Genomic DNA, 21,436 nt, shown 5'->3' with positions numbered 1-21,436 from the left:
CTTCATATACTTTCATATCGTTGAGTAGTCGGGTTCGTTTTGATAGTTATTTTGGTGTGATTCCTCTTTTCGTGTTGTAACCGGTTTGGTTTGCTTAGTTTGTCTTTATGGTTTTACGGGTTGTTGGGGAAGCTCGTTTATAGATAATTTCGTTTGGATAGTTGCTTTTTAGGTTCGAGCTTCCTCGTTTCCCCCGTCTTTTTTGTATTTCTTGTTGAGTGCGTTTTTCTTTTGAAAACGACTTCGTTTCTATATGAGTATTCGTTTTTTCGCCAAAAAAAAAATATATGTATTTACTTTCATATCATATCATATCATATATCATCATTTATCAAAAAGTTAATAAAATAAATATCTATAACACGTATACAAAAGTAACAAAAGTAAGTTTCAAATATTACTCGCACCTATAAAACAACCATCTAAACAAAAACTATGTATAACGAGTCTCCCATAATAACCCGATAACAAACTAACCAATACTAAACCGAATACAACACAATAATAACATGAACTAGACCAAACAAACCAAGTGAAATCAACAAACGGAAAAAAGATAAACGAATAATCACAAGACAAACGCAACCTATCAACCTCTTGGTCCCGACCTTCAACTTACCATCATTAACTGTCTCTTTCAAAACGTTCTTCCCGGACCGATTCTCTATCTTCTAATATAACACATTGGCGGATCCATCACCCGGTACGCTCTCCTCGGCCAAGCGTGTCATCATTTTGTTCCTCACCTGCAGCAAGAGTTTTCTTGTTGACTATTCTGAAGATCTCAGTCAAAACCGTCAAGAACGCGTCCTCTACGTTAGTTGACTCGAGTGCTGATGTTTCTAGAAAGAACATTCCTTCGTTCTGAGCAAACTCCTTAGCGTCTTCTGTGGGGACCACACGTTGGTCTTCAAGATCACTTTTGTTTCCAATAAGAATGATGACAATGTTTTTATCTGCATGGTTACGTAGCTCTTCTAGCCATTGTGGTATGTGGTCAAATGTTTGGCGTTTGGTTATGTCGTAAACCAACATTGCACCTACTGCACCCCTGTAGTATAAACTTGGCACGGCTCTGTACCTGCTCATCAACAAATTTTGACTTATTAATAATGAGGTGGCAATTTCAACCCACTTATACATGAATGAGTTATTTAAGTTGAGAATTACTTATCTCTAACGGGTCACAAAAATCAGCTAAGAAGGAAAACCTTCAAGGGTTTCATTCAAGTTTTATTGATGTACTTCATTAAAGTGATTTATGAGATACTGAATAAGTAGCTGTAATAACCACCACAAGATAGCCCAGTGGTTGGGGCCCTCTGGTTCAAATTTTGGGGTGGCTAGAGAAGAGTTTGGAAATGGACAAATGATCACAGGAGAATCGGATTATGCGGCGTATATCACATAAAAATACTTGTCCTCCAGGGTAACCCAAACAGGGAAAACCTCATACATTAAATAGGTACTTGTAATGAAATCTCTTGACTGTTGCTTAGAGCCTAAATTGAATTCCAGACAACATTTAAAACCCATGGAAATTTGTTCCCACCATTTTCATGGGGTCGTCTTTTTACTTTTTACGATTTATTTATTCATTTATCTACTATTATTATTTTTATTATTTATTTTTATTTTTTTAATTTTTTTTCAATCCTTTTGGCCGGAGGTCCGTTGGAAGCAATCTCTTTATCCGTCGAACATAGAGAGGGAAGATTTTCTCTACTCTTGTGAGTGTTTCACTCGGGGTGGAGAAATGACTTCTCTTTGTTCAATGGTAGAGGAAGGATTGTCTACGTCCCACTTCCCCCATACTCTACACGTGTGGGATTGGGTATTGTTGTTGTTGTTGTAATGAAAGTCAAAGGGTCATAGTAGATAATGTTTGGATGTGAGTTTTTGACTTCATAAATATGATGTTATTCTCAGTCAAATCATTCACTATTTTTATATGTATGTTTTCGTATCAAGAATATGCTCGCAGGTTATTTGTTTGGGATATCAAAGGGCTATGAAGATACAAAGTATGGGGGTGGTAACTGGTTAGGTTTGATTAGATGATTACATATAACGAGTAGAAGAATCTGATCAAGGTCTAATTGGATTGTTTTTCATGGTGGTTCATGGTTCATGCTATGAAAATTGACTGACTGCTAAATATTAAGTGAGTTTCACGTGGCTTCTAAGTTTACTACGGAGTATTTTAAAGGCAAAATATATTTTCATAACAAATAAACCAAGTTACATGAAATACAAACTGATAGATTAGGACATGCATTGGTAAGTTCTATATTAGGTTACAATCATTTTGAAAATAATTGTCAATGTGATATATAATCGATTTGTCTTATAGCATGCTTATAGAATTATTTATTCTTTCATAAACATTTCCATAATTTTAATAAGTGATATGAAAATCTATATATAATATAAAAGTGACTCCTTGAGTCATAAATGAGGAGACTAAAACCTCTTAATTTAATCATTTACAACTAAGAAAAAAAAAACATTTTTCCTTATTTCCTACTTAATTTTATAATAAGGTAATAATTAAAAAAAATAAAAGAATTAGAAAATTCATTAATAATAATATCTAAGTTTTAATCCTTTCATTTTCCATGTATTAAATTGATTAATTCCAATCATTTCATTATTCTTATAATAAATAAATAATTTTAACCTTTTCATTTTCCTTATATTAAATAAGTTATTATAATATTGCCTATAAATACTCATTATTCATTTTCACAATACACATTTTTCATTTCACCACATACATTGCAAATACTAATTAATAATTGATAGAGTTTTATATATGTTAGTTCTTAATCATCATCATCATCAATTTAGTAAGATTATTTCCTCATGTAATGTTGTATATTCATCTATCACACGAACGTTAGACTTATGCTACGGTATGACTTTATTAACAAGTTATTGGTGTACATGAGTATTTTTCTATTATCATGTGAAATTTATCCGTTTTAATAGTTGTTTAGAGTTCATACATATATATATATATATATATATATATATATATATATATATATATATATATATATATATATATATATATATATATATGTATATATATATGTATATATATGTATATATTAGATTTGTATGTGATTTATATTATTGTTGTATACTATCTTTGGTGTTACTTTTACGTCGATTATAGATCTTCGTCAATAATGTATTTGTTGTGTTTTTAATTATTTATTATTATTATTATTATTGTTTAGGTTTCTTTATATATATATATATATATATATATATATATATATATATATATATATATATATATATATATATATATATATATATATATATATATTAGATTTGTATGTGATTTATATTATTGTTGTATACTATCTTTGGTGTTACTTTTACGTCGATTATAGATCTTCGTCAATAATGTATCTGTTGTGTTTATTATTATTATTATTATTATTATTATTATTATTATTATTATTATTATTTTTATTATTTTTATTATTATTATTATTATTATTATTATTATTATTATTATTATTATTATTATTATTATTATTATTATTATTATTATTTAGGTTTCTTTTATTGTTAATATGTAGTGATGTCAACATCTTACTCGGACAAGTTTCAGATATTACAACATTAAGGGACAAAGCATTGCGGAGTATTTCCTATTGCGAATATGTACATATATTAGAGAACACAAATTGTTTCATTTTTGTATTGCATTGTAAGTATGATTATTTAATTTAGCTTTTCTCTGGATGTTCAATATTTCCTTTTAACGTTGTATTATTAAATATTTTCTTTAGCAATTATTTGCATCACATAGTTCTTTGATAATGGATAAAGAAATTATGCCTTCTTTTTGTATCATATTTGTTATGGATGTGGGTTACAAATATTAAAGAATGCAAATTTTTTTTACTATTCTATTAAATTGTATGTACGTTTTGTTTAATTTGACTTTTATCTTGATTCTTAATATTTTTTATGTTTTATTATTAAACTTAATCTTTTAGCAATCATTTACATCATAGAGTTCTTTGATAGATAATATGATATAAAAAAAAATATGCCTTCTATACATGGATAACACTTACTTCATATGATGATGAATAACAATATAACATTATTATTATTATGATAAATTATAGTAAAATGATTATTAATGTAATTAACGATGGTAAAAAAAAACTGATTCTTGAATAACAAAGATAATTTAACATGTATTGAATAAGTCAACCATATTATATGTTATGTTTGATCGAGTAGCTATTACGGAGTAGTTTAATTAGCATATAATTGTTACTTTTACTACATCAAGTTTAATATTAACCAGCTTATTATTAAATATTAAATGAATACTTACTACGTATCAAATATTTGAGTTTTCATGTAACTATAATTACTTAATTATTACTCATAATAGATGTGTTTAAGAAAATAAAAATATAAAGATGGTAAAAATAGTTGATTAATTAATCAGGATAAGACAATTTAGAACTAAAAAATTAATAATAAAAAATGTTGCGTATAAAGTCTTTCAGTTTGATTATTGATATTAAGTTATTATCATACATTTGATCCTAAATATTTTTAATCATAACTAAAATTGATGCATGTTATGCATAATAACAATAGTTTTAAACTTTTCATTTTTCCTAAACATTCATAATAAATTTATGTTATGTCATAAATAATAACAATAGTTTTAACCTTTTCACTTACCTTGTATATAGTACCTAATTAAATTGATAGTCATTGTTGTCTTTAAATACTATTTTTCATTTTTCACCTCACTACACTTTTCAAATGAAATAATGACACTTTTCAAATGAAACAATTGATAGAGTTATATAAATACACGTTTTTATCATTATTTTTAAGATGTTTGATCTTCTATATAGTCTTTGGTTGTTATATATATATATATATATATATATATATATATATATATATATATATATATATATATATATATATATATATATATATATATAGTGGTAGGATCAAGAGGGAAGTAACCATTCGGGGGGAAGCAAAAACTTTTTTTTTTTCGTTTTTTGAAAAAACTTTGTTCACGAACATTATAGATGAGATGAAAATATGAACATTTAGTAGAGACACTTTGTGATAAATATTTTTATTTTGGTGGGAAAACGCTCGAAGAAGTAATATATAACAATTATCGTGTTTTTCGAGCGTATTTTGATGTTTTAGCTATTGGGGTTTAGATATTAGGGTTTAGATATTAGGGTTTATAGGGTTTAGATATTAGGGTTTAGAAATTTAGGGTTTAGGGTTTAGATTTATGGTTTAGATTTAGGATTTAGATTGAGTTTTTAACACGAACGGTTTAGAGTTTAGGGTTTAGGGTTTGGTGTTTTGGGTTTATGGAATAAACCCAAAACACCAAACTCTAAACCCTAAACCCTAAATCGGGCTAAATTTTACTTCACAAAACATAAAAAAAAAAAGTTCATATTCTTCACGAACAATATTATCTTGAATGTTATTTTTGTCGATCGTTTTACCGCCTAAATAATAACATTCATCACGAAGTGTCTCTTTTAAATGTTCATATTTTCGTGTGATCTTGATGCCGGAAAAAAAAATTCAAAAAAAACAAAAAAAATAAAAATTTTGCTTCCCCCCGCTTGGTTACTTCCCCATTGATCCTGCCCCTATATATATATATATATATATATATATATATATATATATATATATATATATATATATATATATATATATATATATATATATATATATATATATATATATATATATATATATATTCACAATAGAAGACACAAATTGATTTACGTATTTTTATATTCAAATATTCCAGATTCGTATTGTTAACCGTCGACATAAATCGCTTCACGTACCAACATTACAAGTGCGATGCAACAACGCTTACCATATTCGTGCAACGCACGAGCAATACACCTAGTGTTACTCTAAGCTTATAAATTATCCACACTCATTAATAATGGCATCGTAATAAAAAAGAGGGCTAAAAAGAGGGAGAAGAATAAATAGTGGATGAACACAATAAGTGGGGCTATGAAAAAGAGAAAAGTTCGGTTCCCTACCAAAAAGAGGAAAACTATGAAAGAACAAAAAAGGTGGAAAATAGTAGTAATAAACAACCCATTAAAACACAATAATCAAAACTCATTACATCAATTTAAAAAATAGTAATAAAGATGCAAACTGTAACGTCCTCCCAATAGGGTCTGGAAGAAACGTTACTAATATCAAATAAACCAACATATTATAATACGAGAACAATACTAAATGAGAAAATTTAACTTTATTGAGTACGCAGCGGAAAATGAAATGTCGTTACAATAATGGAAATAACGATAAAGTAATTGTTCATATGCAGAGGTAATAAATGCGATATCTCTTGATCCTAAGTCCAAGTAGCATCACATAAGTAGTAGATAAGAAAGCTTGAATCAAACGGTACCTGAGACAAAACATGCTAAAGTGTCAACCAAAAAGGTTGAGTGAAATTCATAGGTTTAACAAAAGTAGTTATCATTGTTTTAGACCACAAGATTTAGTTTGTAACGTTGATCTCCCGCAGGATCAAAAAGTTATGGCAGTGCGTGATATTTAGACTAAACGTTCAAGTTTGCCCCATGAGAAGTTGTGTCTGTCCTTGTCGGTTTAATTTCATTATCAAGTAATACAAAGACTTAGTCAAATGTATCGGGGACGTTACTCCCGATAGGCCTACCCCCAATAAATAAGCATGCCGCAGCACTTAAAAATATCACTGTAGGGACTTAGTCGGACATAGCCGGGTATAGCATAGTTTTAGCAGTTGGTACTTGTGTCTAAATTGTAAATAGTAAAAGCAGCATGTGTCTCACCCCAAATATATTAAATAAGTTTGCTAGCAATAAAGAGTGGGGCTATGAATTCACCTTAGTAAGTAGAGAGAGTGTTATTCCTCGGAATAAAGAGTTGAACGAGTGAGCAGGAAAGTCAACCTATTGACATTTAAGAGTAGTTAAGTGTTTTGCCCATGTTTAAGTTTAAGTATGTATTTAAGTATAGTTTGTTTTACTAAGTTTCTATTCCTAGTAAGTTACTATTTTTATAAAGTTTCTATTTTTAGAAAGTTTCTTATTTTACTAAGTTTCTATGACTAGAGAGTTTCTACTTTTATCAGTGTTTTCCATTTTAGGATACTTGCCGTATTAGATAAGCTTCCAATCACCCCTTTCCCTTCGAATGGCTAATTTAGATCTAGGGGCTTGAGCCATAGGACCCTTTAAATCGGAAATCCAAACGCTCTGCCTAGAATCTCATAGAAACCATTCGTCAAGAAAGTTCGAAGATCTATACATCTCTAATACATATCCCAAAATGTTTTTGTGCTACAATATAAGTAGTAGGTTATAGGTGCTAGTAATAGTAATAGTGTATACATGTTAAGTACTAGTATAAGTAGTATTAGGGTTTCATTAATTAGGGTTAGTTAATTAAAGTAGTAATTAATAACTAGGGTTTAGTAATTAATGTCCTAGGGTTTCATAAATGTTTAGAGTTTAATTAATTAGGGTTTAAGAATTATAGTTTAGGTGTAATTAGGGTTTAAGGTTTTAATATGTATATGTATATATAATTCGTATATATATGTGTATATATATATATAAAATATATTTTTTTACATGTATATATGTATATATAAATCTAGGTGTGTTTATGTATATACTTATGAATAACAAGTTTATAATATGAATATGAATTAACAAAGATCAAAGTTTATGTAAATAGTTTAGGGTTTATGTTATACCTTTGAAGATTCAAGATAATTAACAAAGAAAAGATGCACACGATGAAGATGGAAGATCAAAGCCTTAAAAATCTTAAAGAACTCCTTGAAGATTCTTGAAGAACACGAAGAACAAGCTTGAAGATTCGAATACCACAAGAGAGGGAAAGGGAGAGATTGTTTTTGAGAGAGGATTTTGGTGTGATTTGTGAATGAGAAACTAGGAGTCTAGGAGTGTTTATATAGTGCAAGTATTAGAGTGTTAGTCAACATAAGGATGTTCTAATTAATGATTTTATTTTGTTTTATAATTTTTAGTCAACAATAGGTGGTACTAGTTTATAATTAGTCAACATAAGAATGTACTAGTTTATACTTTATTTTTAGTCAACATAAGGATGTAATATTTTTTTAGTCTCATTATTATTACTATTATTATTATTATTATTTTTACATTTACTACATGATAAGTATTATTTTCTTTTTACTAATTCATGACTTGTATATATTTAGTTCCCAATTGTTTTATTATTTATATAAATGTCACTTTTTATTTATTACTTATAGATTATTAGTTATAATATTACATAAATGCATAAATTTTAATTAGCAGTGAGTGTCGACTAACAGTTTATTATTTTCATCTTTTATTAACTTGTCAATTTTTATACAAAGTTAATTAATATGTTTTCTAACTCTTAACACTTAACAATTGTTGATTAAAGTTTAATCATTAAGTTTTAATTATATTGTTTGGGCTTTTAATATTGGAAAAATATAGAATGGAAAAATGAGGGTCGTTATAGTACCTCCCCGTTATTGAAAACTTCGTCCCGAAGTTTTTAGGTAGTTTCCTCGTTTGCATCAGCAGTTGAGAAGAGATGGGGATATTTCCGTTTCATATGGTCTTTGCGTTCCCAGGTATATTCGGGGCCCCTATGCGAATTCCAACGGACTTTAACGATAGGTATATTGCTTTTACGCGTTTGTTTGACCTCTCCTTCCATGATTTCTATAGGTTATTCAACGAAGTGCATTTTATCATTAATGCGAAGATCATTCAAAATGATGATGTTATACAAGTCATTTCAGTAAATTAGATACATGAAATGTGTTATGAATAGTATTGAGCTCATTTAAAACCTTGAGCATTTTATGCCACAATATTAGGGCAGACAAACAAAGAGGAGTTCGTGAAAATCACAGTCATGAAATTTGATAGAGATCTTCATTTTTTACAACAAGAATATTTTAATGATGAATATAAGTTGAAAAATAAAGTTTTATCACTATTGAATAATATGGATAAAACGATTCGTTTATAGGAAGAGTATAAATGAAGCTATCATAAAAGAGTGAAATGAGAAAATTAAATGTTCGCCTTAACTTTTGACGTAGTCACGATTGATTTCCGGAATTCAAGGAATTAAAGGAAATCTTCGTAATCTATAAGATTTGATTCTCCGGTATTTACGAAATTTTGACATTTGTTTGATTAAATGCGGTGATTTGCCTCGATTGATGTGTTTGGAATTTTGCTATAAATTAGCTTCTTTCGTTTCATTATCTTCACCACTTCTATACTTTCTTTCTCAATTCAAACTTCCAAAAGATTAAGAAAATGCTTAATCCAGTTCTGATCCTGGTTATTATATTGACCATCTATGCAGTCATTCTTCTTTTTCTTTTACCGCCAGAGGAATCTGTTTACTTCTACTATGCTCTTGGATTATAGTGTTTTTAATTATCCCGTGTCTTTATATTGCTATACGCATTGATATACACGGTTTGTAATTTCGGAGTCGTTATCGGGCTTTATATTTTTCCTTATATGTCGGAGCTTTATGCTTTTGTTTCTTCTTCCCGACTTCAAGTCAAGCGAGTAATGGTCCAGAATTCATAGGTATGAAGTTTCGAATGATCATAATATATAAAGTAGAAAGGAAAGGTAATAGCACGATTTGATTTGTCATATTACCAGAATATCCGGAAAAGACCGAATCATCAAGAAAAATATTTTCTTGATATGTTTAGAGGTTAAATAGAATGTAAGAGTCGTGTAACATGGAAAATGATGATTATAAAATCTATGAATCATCATCTTCCATTAAAAACTTAGCATGACTTACTGTAATATAATCACGTTGGCCTGACGTCATTATATTATAATAACTCATGCTTCAATTCCCAACACTTCTTCAAAGCATTTATAATTTAAACTCGAATTTTACAGAATATAGAAACTAAAACAGTTTCCTTTATAAAGATATCGCAAAGAGATACTTAATTGCGGACATGAATCGTTATGAAGATATCTTCCGAAATATAGAGGATATTTATGATGATATTTTGGAATTTCTAAGTTCGAAAGTTGATGAAGAAAAATTTTCCGCAAGCTTTTAACATGACTTCGGAGCAAGATATTCTCTAAAGATTTCACCGGATCCAAAATTACCTGAATTCTATGAATATAGGGTTTGGCCCTTGTGTTTGTCTTTGGTCTCCTCCATGGTTAGCTCAATCCATTTTTCAGTTCCAAATTTTCTTTTGAGCTTTTCCAACGTACCATTCTTTATTATCAAACTGTTGGCCCTTAAGACCATCTACAATTTTTCTGTTTCCTCTACATTTAATGCAGCCATATTTGAATCATCGGTTATCAATCCGAAATGGTTTCAAGAAATTTCATTTTTAGCTGATTAAACGCTGATTGCGATCGTCAAGATTCAAAGGATGTTTTCAAGAATTTTGAATTTGAAGTGTTTAAGCGTAAGATGCATCCATCAATGGATCTAACGGTTGACGAAGAAATGTTGTGATTTTCAAAAGTAAGGAATGGTAAGTTCGGTGGTTTGATTTGATAATTCATCATAGAATACGAATGAATATAATTCATGAATGTAGTGATCTTTAGGAAGATAACACTTGCTAAAGCTTTACTTAAGTTCCGATATGTCAAAATCAGAGTATGTAACTGAATTTGTATGAAAATGGTTTTTCTTTGGTGAACATATACATATATCATGTGAATGTAAGTAGTATAGTTAACAACTGCTGAATCAGAATGGAAGAATGTACAATGTAACATATTTATATGAGATATGAATATCTCTCGGGTTTTACCTACCCGTTAAAATATTTTTTACAATTAACAGTTTGTACAAAAGAGAAGATATACGTTCATATATGTATTCTTCAGATGTAATCATGATTTTAATGAGCTAATATAATATTAAACTCATTTGATTTGCTGTTGAAACGAGAATAAATAATCTCCAAAACCTTAGAGATTTCATAATTGTCGTGAAATATTTCGCTAATGAAGTTATGAATTAATACTTCATCGTTCATTGTTATTGATATACTTCGGTATATGATGTTGGTGCTCTTGGAATTCTTGTGAAATTCATAAGGCACTAATGATATTTTCTAGAAAGTTTCGAGTACATCGAAAATTAAATTATACAATCAATCATGTATTTGAGTAATACACTTGGTTTATTACGAAATGGAGTTTATTGTATTGAAGCAATGATTAACGATTGTTAAGTTATTAACAAAAGATGTACATCATAGCATATTGTGATATGAATTAACCATGTAGTACATACTAGTTAAGATTCACACGTAATAGCTTAGTACGAAAAGATTTATTATTGTTCCAATCCATATATATAAAGTATACATATGTAATTCTTCAGGAAGAATGAGTCAATACATCTTAACTCATTATTACTAATATTCCTTGGTATCTATGGGGCGTATGATGTTGATGTTTGAGGTACTGAGTGTGATGTTGAGGCGTGGAATGCGGATGTTGTCGTTGGTGAAGCTGGTGATGTTGGTGGTGATGTTGGTGGTGATGCCGATGGTACTGGTGGTACTGGTTATGCTGCTGGTGCTGCTGCTGGTGTTCGTAGGTTTCGCACCATATTCTCCAGAGCCACTACTCGAGCGCGAAGCTCGTTGACTTCTTCTATTATTCCGGGATGATTGGCGGTTCGGACAAGTGGATAAATAAGATCTAAAATTTTAGATATTATATATTCGTGACTGGGTATCCTGGAAATGAGGGTGAAAATAGTGTTCCGAACGGGTTCGCCAGTAAGTGCTTCAGGTTCTTCACCAAGAGGTGAATTCGGTTGGTGGAAGGGATCACCTTCTTCTTGTCTCCATTGATTAAATTTACTACGAACTCATCCCCAATTCATCCAAAATAGATGATGGCAGATTGGTTGGTTCATTCCGGTTACGCTGCCATTGGAGTTCGAAGAGTTCGAGGAATCCATATTATGTGTTTGGAATTAGGGTTTTTGATATGAGATTAGTGTTGAATACTGGATGATATATTCGTCTCCTCGAATACGTGTATATAGCAAAAAGATTTCCGTAATTTACGGAGGGAATTTAGGAAAAGTGTTAGACAAAATCTATTGGGATAGATACGATAAGATATAATAAGATATGATGTGTCTATACTTTAATAATGGCAGTATGACGTGTCGAGATCATAAAGTGATAAGTATGTAATCTAATAATCTTTTGATTAAAGACTTTCAATTCGTATACTGTGATAACCCAATGACATTTTTCGATTCACAAACCGATGCATAAAGGCATAAGGCATATAGGTACGTGATATAACAGGGAGTTATATACGTTTGTGTGTGAGTAGTGACAATTATAAGAGTTTCAAAATCATGGATAATATTTCATGTAATACATATGTAATACACATAACCATGATAGATGACTTACGAATGTCAAGAATTTCTGAAATCATTGTGTCGCATTTAGATGCGGTGGTGTAATTGGATAGTACTCAGGAAAGTGAGCAGAGTTCTTAGATTAGCTCGACATTCTAAGATAAGTAAAGTTTCTAAAGTATAGTGTAGCATTTAACAGTTAAAGGCAACAATTAAAGGCACTATGGTCAAGAAAAGTTGTAGTCCTACATTAGGAAAGAGACTTTGATTAGAATCTTTAAGTCAAGTTTGGTAAAGCATGATTGTTAAGATTATAAGGCAATCCTAAGTGCTTTAAGTGTAAGGCAGGAAAGGTTATAGTTTCCTAGATTGCTAAGGCACCCTAGCTAGCAAGTAAGGCACACATAAAAATGCAATTCTGGTTCTCTATAACAGCCTGGTTATGCTCTGATACCAATCTGTAACGTCCTCCCAATAGGGTCTGGAAGAAACGTTACTAATATCAAATAAACCAACATATTATAATACGAGAACAATACTAAATGAGAAAATTTAACTTTATTGAGTACGCAGCGGAAAATGAAATGTCGTTACAATAATGGAAATAACGATAAAGTAATTGTTCATATGCAGAGGTAATAAATGCGATATCTCTTGATCCTAAGTCCAAGTAGCATCACATAAGTAGTAGATAAGAAAGCTTGAATCAAACAGTACCTGAGACAAAACATGCTAAAGTGTCAACCAAAAAGGTTGAGTGAAATTCATAGGTTTAACAAAAGTAGTTATCATTGTTTTAGACCACAAGATTTAGTTTGTAACGTTGATCTCCCGCAGGATCAAAAAGTTATGCCAGTGCGTGATATTTAGACTAAACGTTCAAGTTTGCCCCATGAGAAGTTGTGTCTGTCCTTGTCGGTTTAATTTCATTATCAAGTAATACAAAGACTTAGTCAAATGTATCGGGGACGTTACTCCCGATAGGCCTACCCCCAATAAATAAGCATGCCGCAGCACTTAAAAATATCACTGTAGGGACTTAGTCGGACATAGCCGGGTATAGCATAGTTTTAGCAGTTGGTACTTGTGTCTAAAACTCTAAATTGTAAATAGTAAAAGCAGCATGTGTCTCACCCCAAATAAATTAAATAAGTTTGCTAGCAATAAAGAGTGGGGCTATAAATTCACCTTAGTAAGTAGAGAGAGTGTTATTTCTCGAAATAAAGAGTTGAACGAGTGAGCAGGAAAGTCAACATATTGACATTTAAGAGTAGTTAAGTGTTTTGCCCATGTTTAAGTTTAAGTATGTATTTAAGTATAGTTTGTTTTACTAAGTTTCTATTCCTAGTAAGTTACTATTTTTATAAAGTTTCTATTTTTAGAAAGTTTCTTATTTTACTAAGTTTCTATGACTAGAGAGTTTCTACTTTTATCAGTGTTTTCCATTTTAGGATACTTGCCGTATTAGATAAGCTTCCAATCACCCCTTTCCCTTCGAATGGCTAATTTAGATCTAGGGGCTTGAGTCATAGGACCCTTTAAATCGGAAATCCAAACTCTCTGCCTAGAATCTCATAGAAACCATTCGTCAAGAAAGTTCGAAGATCTATACATCTCTAATACATATCCCAAAATGTTTTTGTGCTACAATATAAGTAGTAGGTTATAGGTGCTAGTAATAGTAATAGTGTATACATGTTAAGTACTAGTATAAGTAGTATTAGGGTTTCATTAATTAGGGTTAGTTAATTAAAGTAGTAATTAATAACTAGGCTTTAGTAATTAATGTCCTAGGGTTTCATAAATGTTTAGAGTTTAATTAATTAGGGTTTAAGAATTATAGTTTAGGTGTAATTAGGGTTTAAGGTTTTAATATGTATATGTATATATAATTCGTATATATATGTATATATATAAAATATATTTTTTTACATGTATATATGTATATATAAATCTAGGTGTGTTTATGTATATACTTATGAATAACAAGTTTATAATATGAATATGAATTAACAAAGATCAAAGTTTATGTAAATAGTTTAGGGTTTATGTTATACCTTTGAAGATTCAAGATAATTAACAAAGAAAAGATGAACACGATGAAGATGGAAGATCAAAGCCTTGAAAATCTTAAAGAACTCCTTGAAGATTCTTGAAGAACACGAAGAAAAAACTTGAAGATTCGAATACCACAAGAGAGGGAAAGGGAGAGATTGTTTTTGAGAGAGGATTTTGGTGTGATTTGTGAATGAGAAACTAGGAGTCTAGGAGTGTTTATATAGTGCAAGTATTAGAGTGTTAGTCAACATAAGGATGTTCTAATTAATGATTTTATTTTGTTTTATAATTTTTAGTCAACAATAGTCGGTACTAGTTTATAATTAGTCAACATAAGGATGTACTAGTTTATACTTTATTTTTAGTCAACATAAGGATGTAATATTTTTTTAGTCTCATTATTATTACTATTATTATTATTATTATTTTTACATTTACTACATGATAAGTATTATTTTCTTTTTACTAATTCATGACTTGTATATATTTAGTTCCCAATTGTTTTATTATTTATATAAATGTCACTTTTTATTTATTACTTATAGGTTATTAGTTATAATATTACATAAATGCATAAATTTTAATTAGCAGTGAGTGTCGACTAACAGTTTATTATTTTCATCTTTTATTAACTTGTCAATTTTTGTACAAAGTTAATTAATATGTTTTCTAACTCTTAACACTTAACAATTGTTGATTAAAGTTTAATTATTAAGTTTTAATTATATTGTTTGGTCTTTTAATATTGGAAAAATATAGAATGGAAAAATGAGAGTCGTTATACAAACTTAGAGATAATAATAAAGAAAAAAAAGTACCTTCCTTCACGAGCAGTATCCCAGATCTGAGCTTTAACAAATTTGTGCTCAATAACAAGTGTTCGTGTCTGAAACTCAACACCAATAGTTGCTTTTGAATCTAAACTGAACTCATTTCTTGAAAATCCAGCAAGTATTTGTGATTTACCAACTGCTGAATCACCGTTTAACACTACTTTGAAAACATAATCTATTTTCTGACTGGGATCATTATATCCACCACCGCTAGCCATAGATCTATTTATTATATATGTGTGTATGTGCTTATTTATTTATGTATGTATGTATATCTTGTTTGTTGATGGGAACTAATTTGTAGATCTTGTTGGTGAATGAATATATGTCCAAGTTGGTTCAACTATATTAAGAGGTTGTTGGGTATGAATCGGACTTGTTCATCGGGCGGCTAGCTATTAGATTAGATTTTGTTACCTTTGAATTTTCAACAATTTTTAAAATTAAAATTTTCTTCATATATAATTATATTTTATTAATCCTATTATAACTAGATGTTGACGTTAACAAAGATTAAAACAAATCACAATTAAAGAAAACGAAAGTTATGTTTCATTATTGTTTTAATAGTTCGTCTGTCTATTCGCTACAATTTTTTATTTAAGCAACGAAGTCCTAATACAATGAACTTTTACTAGAGTCAAGATAAACATTGAATTCAATAAATATCTGTAGGTGTAAAAAAACAAATATACCCTTTAAAAATTTTTAATGTTCTGATTAGTAAAAACACACTTTCTATTGAATATATTATACAGGAAATTATAATTATATTATTATTATTATTATTATTATTATTATTATTATTATTATTATAATAAAAAAAAAACTTAAAAGTTTTAAAACTTACAAAAAATTAGTGGGAAGCCTAGAGACAATCTGGACCCCCACACCTCTAGTAATAGCAAAACCTATCCTAGTAAAAATATGAGCAGCAGCACCGGCACTAATATCTTGCGCCATCGAACTCTTCTGAACCCGCTTTAGCAAAGAAACAGCCTCCTTCTCTAATTCCCCCAGGGAAGAAAATGAGAAAGGAATGAACCCATAACCAATCGCCTGACAGCTAGATTCGTACTTGACCCGCTTCCGTCGAGCCGCATCAACCACAGCACGTCCAGGGACAAAGTCAGAAAGCCCAGACTGCGTCAAAGGAGAAGACCCTGTCAAGTCAACACAAACATCGCGACCACAATCCCAGGAATAAAGTAACACATCAGCAGGTCTGAGGGCCCTGTCGTTCCCTCCAGACAACCCAATGTCAACCTCCTTTCTCGCTGAAATCCCAGATCGATAACAAACATCAACAAGGGAATCCCGAACAATATTATGTCGATGCTTAATACCCACCATACCAGCACAAGACACGACGTGATCCCCGAAAATATCCCCAGTAAAAACCCTTGAACAGGCAGAGCATGCCGTCGAGATAGAGAACAAAGGAACACCTAACCGGTAGCACAACACACATCGGTAAGTCTTTGCGTTCATCGTCTGACCCAACCCCAAAATAGGGACTGCCCTTAGCCAAGCAGATGTGTGATCACCCTGCTGTGATTCCCATAAGGCCGATTGTCGGGGAGATAACGAAAAAGTGGATTCTGCAGAAGCGGTAACCTTTGTGAAATAAACATCTGCCAATTTCTTCATGAGTATTGGGGCAGCGACCTCACTCGGATTACCTAAAATATCAAACCCAACCGTATTATTAAACAGACCCAATGCATCTTCAAAATCACGACCAAGACCAACAATACCCGTATGACGTAAGAGCTTGGTCTGCAACCCAGCAGACTGTAATCGAGAAGCCAGAAAAGCATAATGACGAACATCTCCCGCAGAATAAACACCAAGCCCTCCAAATGCAAATGGCAAGGTGGCAAGCCGCCACTGCCAATCACCAAACCCAGGCCCTGAAGCAGTAACAATACGCTCCAAAGAAGATCGAAGGGCTTCATCGAAAGCGCGTTGAGCCGCCTTAAATATACTAGGAGGACAAGTACGCAAGGTAAAGTAGAGTTTAGAAACTCCCGTACATGCCCTAAGCAACAACAACTCACACTGAGGATCATCAAGCTTAGCAACCTTATCCATAAGCGCAATGGACTTGGTCACCCTTTGCATCACCAGTTCACTACTAAAACCAAGATCGGAAGTTGCGGGGGCCCCTAGCAACTTAACACCATTTAAAGGCCGAGCAATATTAGGAGGAAAGACACCTACTTGCCTGCTGCGAGGGTCCTCCGTAGGTCAGAAAATTTCTGTTTTTTCAACGTTGAGATGTAGCCCAAAACGAGGCCCATCCTCCATAATCAAATGCAAAACCTTCCCCACCACCAAAGTGTCCCCAATAATAGTGCCATCATCCAAATACCACGCCTGAAGACAAACCTCAAAATTATCTCTGATTTTAGAAACCAAGGGTTGTAAGACCAAAGCAAAAAGCAGCGGACCAAGGGGATCACCCTGTTGCACCCCCTGAGAAGACCATAAGGTGTGGTTCCCATAATACAATCTGGCTGGATTAGAGTAGCAAAATTCAACCCACCGAGAAATGCTCGGACAAAGGCGGCGAACTTCACATAACATGACCGTACGATCAACTAGATTGAAGGCATTTTGAAAATCAACTAATAACATAGAGAGGCCAACATCAGAGCCACGATCCTCAATCAACCGATTCACAGCATGAAGAATTGCCTCACCACCTGAAGAAACACCAACACCAAATTGAAGACCATCGAAGTAACTTCCCAAAGACTGGCCAACCATAGCAGCGCCCACCTTCGAAACAAGACGTCGCCAAACAGTACCCACAGCTATAGGACGAAGACCACCGCCGGACTTGACAAGCGGTGTGAGGGGAGCACTAGCTATATACTCTCCTAATTCCATAGGGCACCTTCCAGCTAGAAAGAGATTAACGACCCCGGTAATAGAGCCAACCAACTCATCCGAGACTGCCACAGCAGCACCACTCAAGCAATCCATAAGGTGTTGTGCACGTAAACCATCCCTACCACATGAAGTGCCCCGAGGAAAACTTTTAATCTGGCCCAAAATAACAGCAGAAGTCGTAACGAGGTGAAGGTGATCAACCGTCATATCAGGCAAGGATGGAGTTATAGAAGAAGGGTGCTTAGACAGCAAGTCCGCCAGTGTGGCGTCATTATAAGGAGCAACGCCTGATGAAGAAAGAACACGAGCTGCAGCAGTGTAATGGCCATCACAAATCTTCCTACGACACTGCTTAATTTTATTTTATTATTTAATTTTATTTTATTATATATCCTAAAGAGTGTTGTATCATCACCACCACTCCTAAAGAGTGTGGCATGTTTGCTCGTATCATCACCACCAAAACGCATCCCATTTCACACTTGCACTTTTCATTTTATCCCCCTCAATTAAAACCAACTTACAAAAAATGCACCAAACTTCAGGGGTTAAAGCGTATATTCTTCCAACTAAAATAAAAACTCCATTCAAACACTTCAACAGCCCGTATCTTCCTCCTCGCTCCGAGTTAAATGCCACCGACCACATCGTTAAACTCGAAATATTTTTATGAACAAAATAAGACTAACTACGTTCGAAACGGACACTTTTTAAAAAACGCTAAACACAACGACACCCCGTATCTTCCTGCTCGCCGCGAGTTAAATTTTTCCGACAACATTTTCATACTCGAAATAATTTTATGAACAAAACAAAAAAAATTCAGTCCAAAACGGACACTTTTTAAAAAACGCTAAACACAACGACCGCCGGTATCTCCCTCCTCGCCGCGAGTTAAATTTTATCGACATCACCGTTAGACTCGAAATATCCTAAAGAAACAAAACGAAACTAACTACGTTCGAACCGGACAGATTTTAAAAAACACTGTAGACGACGATACTTACAACGGCGCTTAACACATGGCCCGTTTTCTCTTTTGTAAATACATAAAGCTACGTTAAATATGAACACGTAGGGAGAAAACACCCGCAGCAGCGCGCGGGCCTAACCCGGACTAGTTATACATTATACATTATTATTATTATTATTATTATTATTATTATTATTATTATTATTTTATTATATTTATTATATAATATACTAATTCACGTAAATTTCCTGCTATTCTATTGGCTAAAAACATTCACTTCTACTATTTTACTGTTTCACCCTATCCAAATACAAAATACCCGGCCGAATTAATCATCTTCCAACTTCCAGAGAATCCCTCCAAAAAATTTATTCACCTACTCTTCACTCATCTTCTCATCTTTGTTTCTAATCAAAAACTCGCCTCAAAAATCTTCACTTTATTTAATCAATCCCAACTCACCTGATCTCCCGTGGTGGATATCACCGACAGCAGCGCCGCCTGAGATTCGTTATGATTACGACTCAGATTCCCGTCATCATTATCGATGGTGGCTGATAATCATCATGGGTAAGAAAAATCCAAATCGTAAGTACTTTAATTTGTTTAGGTTGTAGGTTATTTTTAATTGATTTCATTTGTTAATTTTGAATTTAGAGCATATTATCCTTAATATTTGCTATAATGATATTGCTCAAAACGAACATATATTTAGTAGCAATATCATTCCAATATGTAAAGTTTTTAATTGTAATTTCCTTATTTTAAGTTGTAATCGTTTAAATAAATAAGTACGAAGACGGAAGACGAAAACGAAGATTTGAAGACGAAAACGGCCAAAATGCTCAAAAGTACAAGTTATACTCCAAAAGGTATAATTTATTGATAAATTACGTCTAAAGATTGACAAGAGTGCAAGTTGCGAAACGTAAAGTACAAGATTTCAAAGCATACGAAAAGACGTTCGAAAAACCGGAACCGAGACATAAACCGGGCGTAAATGTACATGACAACGGAGCTAAATTTACAAGTCAACTATGCACAAGAATATAATATATATATATATATATATATATATATATATATATATATATATATATATATATATATATATATATATATATATATATATATATTTATCTATGTCGACAAAGAAGAAAACAAATGGGCATGAGCTGGAAAGCATATCTCCGCGATCGCGGAAATATGTGTGGTATAATCACGCGATCGCGGAGCACACGATATCTGAAATCGCCTATAAAAGCCCAAACTTCTGCCGAATCCATTACACCTTGATCAATCTCTCTTTCCATATGTAATATATATATATATATATATATATATATATATATATATATATATATATATATATATATATATATATATATATATATATACACACACACACACACTAGTTAGAATAAATTATTTCAATTTTTGTAATCTCATACTTTATAAGTTAATATAACATATTATTAATGCTTTTGTCCCTTCAGAACTTCTACCAGAGTAAATTTTGTGCATATATATGTGGCCTCTTACGTATTATGTACTAATACTCCTCCTACCAAACTTAATTCTAAAACCTAAACCTTATACCCTAAACCCGAAACCATAAATTCTAAAATCTAAACCCTAAACCCTAACCTGTAAACCATAAACCCTAAACACTAAACCTTAAACCTTATACACTAAACTCTAAACCCTATATCTAAACCCTAAACCCTAAACTACCAACCCTTTACCCTACAAAACCTAAACCCTAAACTCTAAACTCCAAACCCCAAAGCCTATACTCTAAACCCTAAACCTTAAATTCTAAAATCTAAACTCTAAACTCTAAACCCTAAACCCTTAACCATATACCCTATACACTAAACTCTAAATCTTATACACTAAACCATAAACCTTATATCTATACTCTAAACCATAAATTGTAAAAAACTAAACCCTAAACCATAAACCATAAATTCTAAAATCTAAACCTTAAACCTTAAAGTCTAAACCATAAATCCTAAACACTAAATCCTAAACCCAAATACACTAAACTCTAAACCATAAACCCTAAACCCTAAACTCTATATCTAAACCCTAAAGCCTAAACTCTAAATCAACCCTACACTCTAAACCACCAACCATTAACCCTACACACTAAACCCTAAACCTTAAACCA

The 21,436-nt window shown here is 31.8% G+C and overlaps 2 protein-coding genes across 2 annotated transcripts; both read right to left on the bottom strand.

The window, feature by feature from the left end:
* Nucleotides 1-332: 332 nt before the first annotated feature.
* LOC139844101 (ras-related protein RABA4a-like) lies at nucleotides 333-15,697 on the bottom strand. The gene is made up of 2 exons (XM_071834313.1): nucleotides 15,378-15,697; nucleotides 333-1,081 (listed from the first exon to the last, which is right to left on the bottom strand). The coding sequence occupies exons 1-2, from the start codon at nucleotides 15,608-15,610 to the stop codon at nucleotides 697-699; spliced, it is 618 nt and encodes a 205-aa protein (XP_071690414.1). The 5' UTR covers nucleotides 15,611-15,697; the 3' UTR covers nucleotides 333-696.
* A 310-nt stretch (nucleotides 15,698-16,007) lies between these two features.
* LOC139841956 (uncharacterized) lies at nucleotides 16,008-20,576 on the bottom strand. The gene is made up of 5 exons (XM_071832142.1): nucleotides 20,504-20,576; nucleotides 19,726-19,817; nucleotides 17,150-17,633; nucleotides 17,010-17,074; nucleotides 16,008-16,061 (listed from the first exon to the last, which is right to left on the bottom strand). Exons 1-5 carry the CDS (start codon nucleotides 20,574-20,576, stop codon nucleotides 16,008-16,010), a joined length of 768 nt encoding a protein of 255 aa, XP_071688243.1.
* Between the last annotated feature and the right edge of the window lie 860 nt (nucleotides 20,577-21,436).

This window comes from Rutidosis leptorrhynchoides, chromosome 4 (genome assembly GCF_046630445.1).
Source record: "Rutidosis leptorrhynchoides isolate AG116_Rl617_1_P2 chromosome 4, CSIRO_AGI_Rlap_v1, whole genome shotgun sequence".
Classification (NCBI taxonomy): Eukaryota; Viridiplantae; Streptophyta; class Magnoliopsida; order Asterales; family Asteraceae; genus Rutidosis; species Rutidosis leptorrhynchoides.
Note: the sequence above shows the minus strand (reverse complement) of the source record. Positions and strands in the feature narration are given on the sequence as shown.

Excerpts from the sequence above, each read along its gene's own strand:
- LOC139844101 (XM_071834313.1), bottom strand. The coding sequence starts at position 15,610 with ATGGCTAGCGGTGGTGGATATAATGATCCCAGTCAGAAAATAGATTAT. Across the intron at positions 1,082-15,377 it reads GATACTGCTCGTGAAGGAAG|GTACAGAGCCGTGCCAAGTT; the intron begins GTACTTTTTTTT and ends GTTGATGAGCAG.
- LOC139841956 (XM_071832142.1), bottom strand. The coding sequence starts at position 20,576 with ATGGAAAGAGAGATTGATCAAGGTGTAATGGATTCGGCAGAAGTTTGG. Across the intron at positions 19,818-20,503 it reads TATAGGCGATTTCAGATATC|CCACCATCGATAATGATGAC; the intron begins GTGTGCTCCGCG and ends GATGATTATCAG. Across the intron at positions 17,075-17,149 it reads CAAGCTCTTACGTCATACGG|GTAATCCGAGTGAGGTCGCT; the intron begins GTATTGTTGGTC and ends TTGATATTTTAG.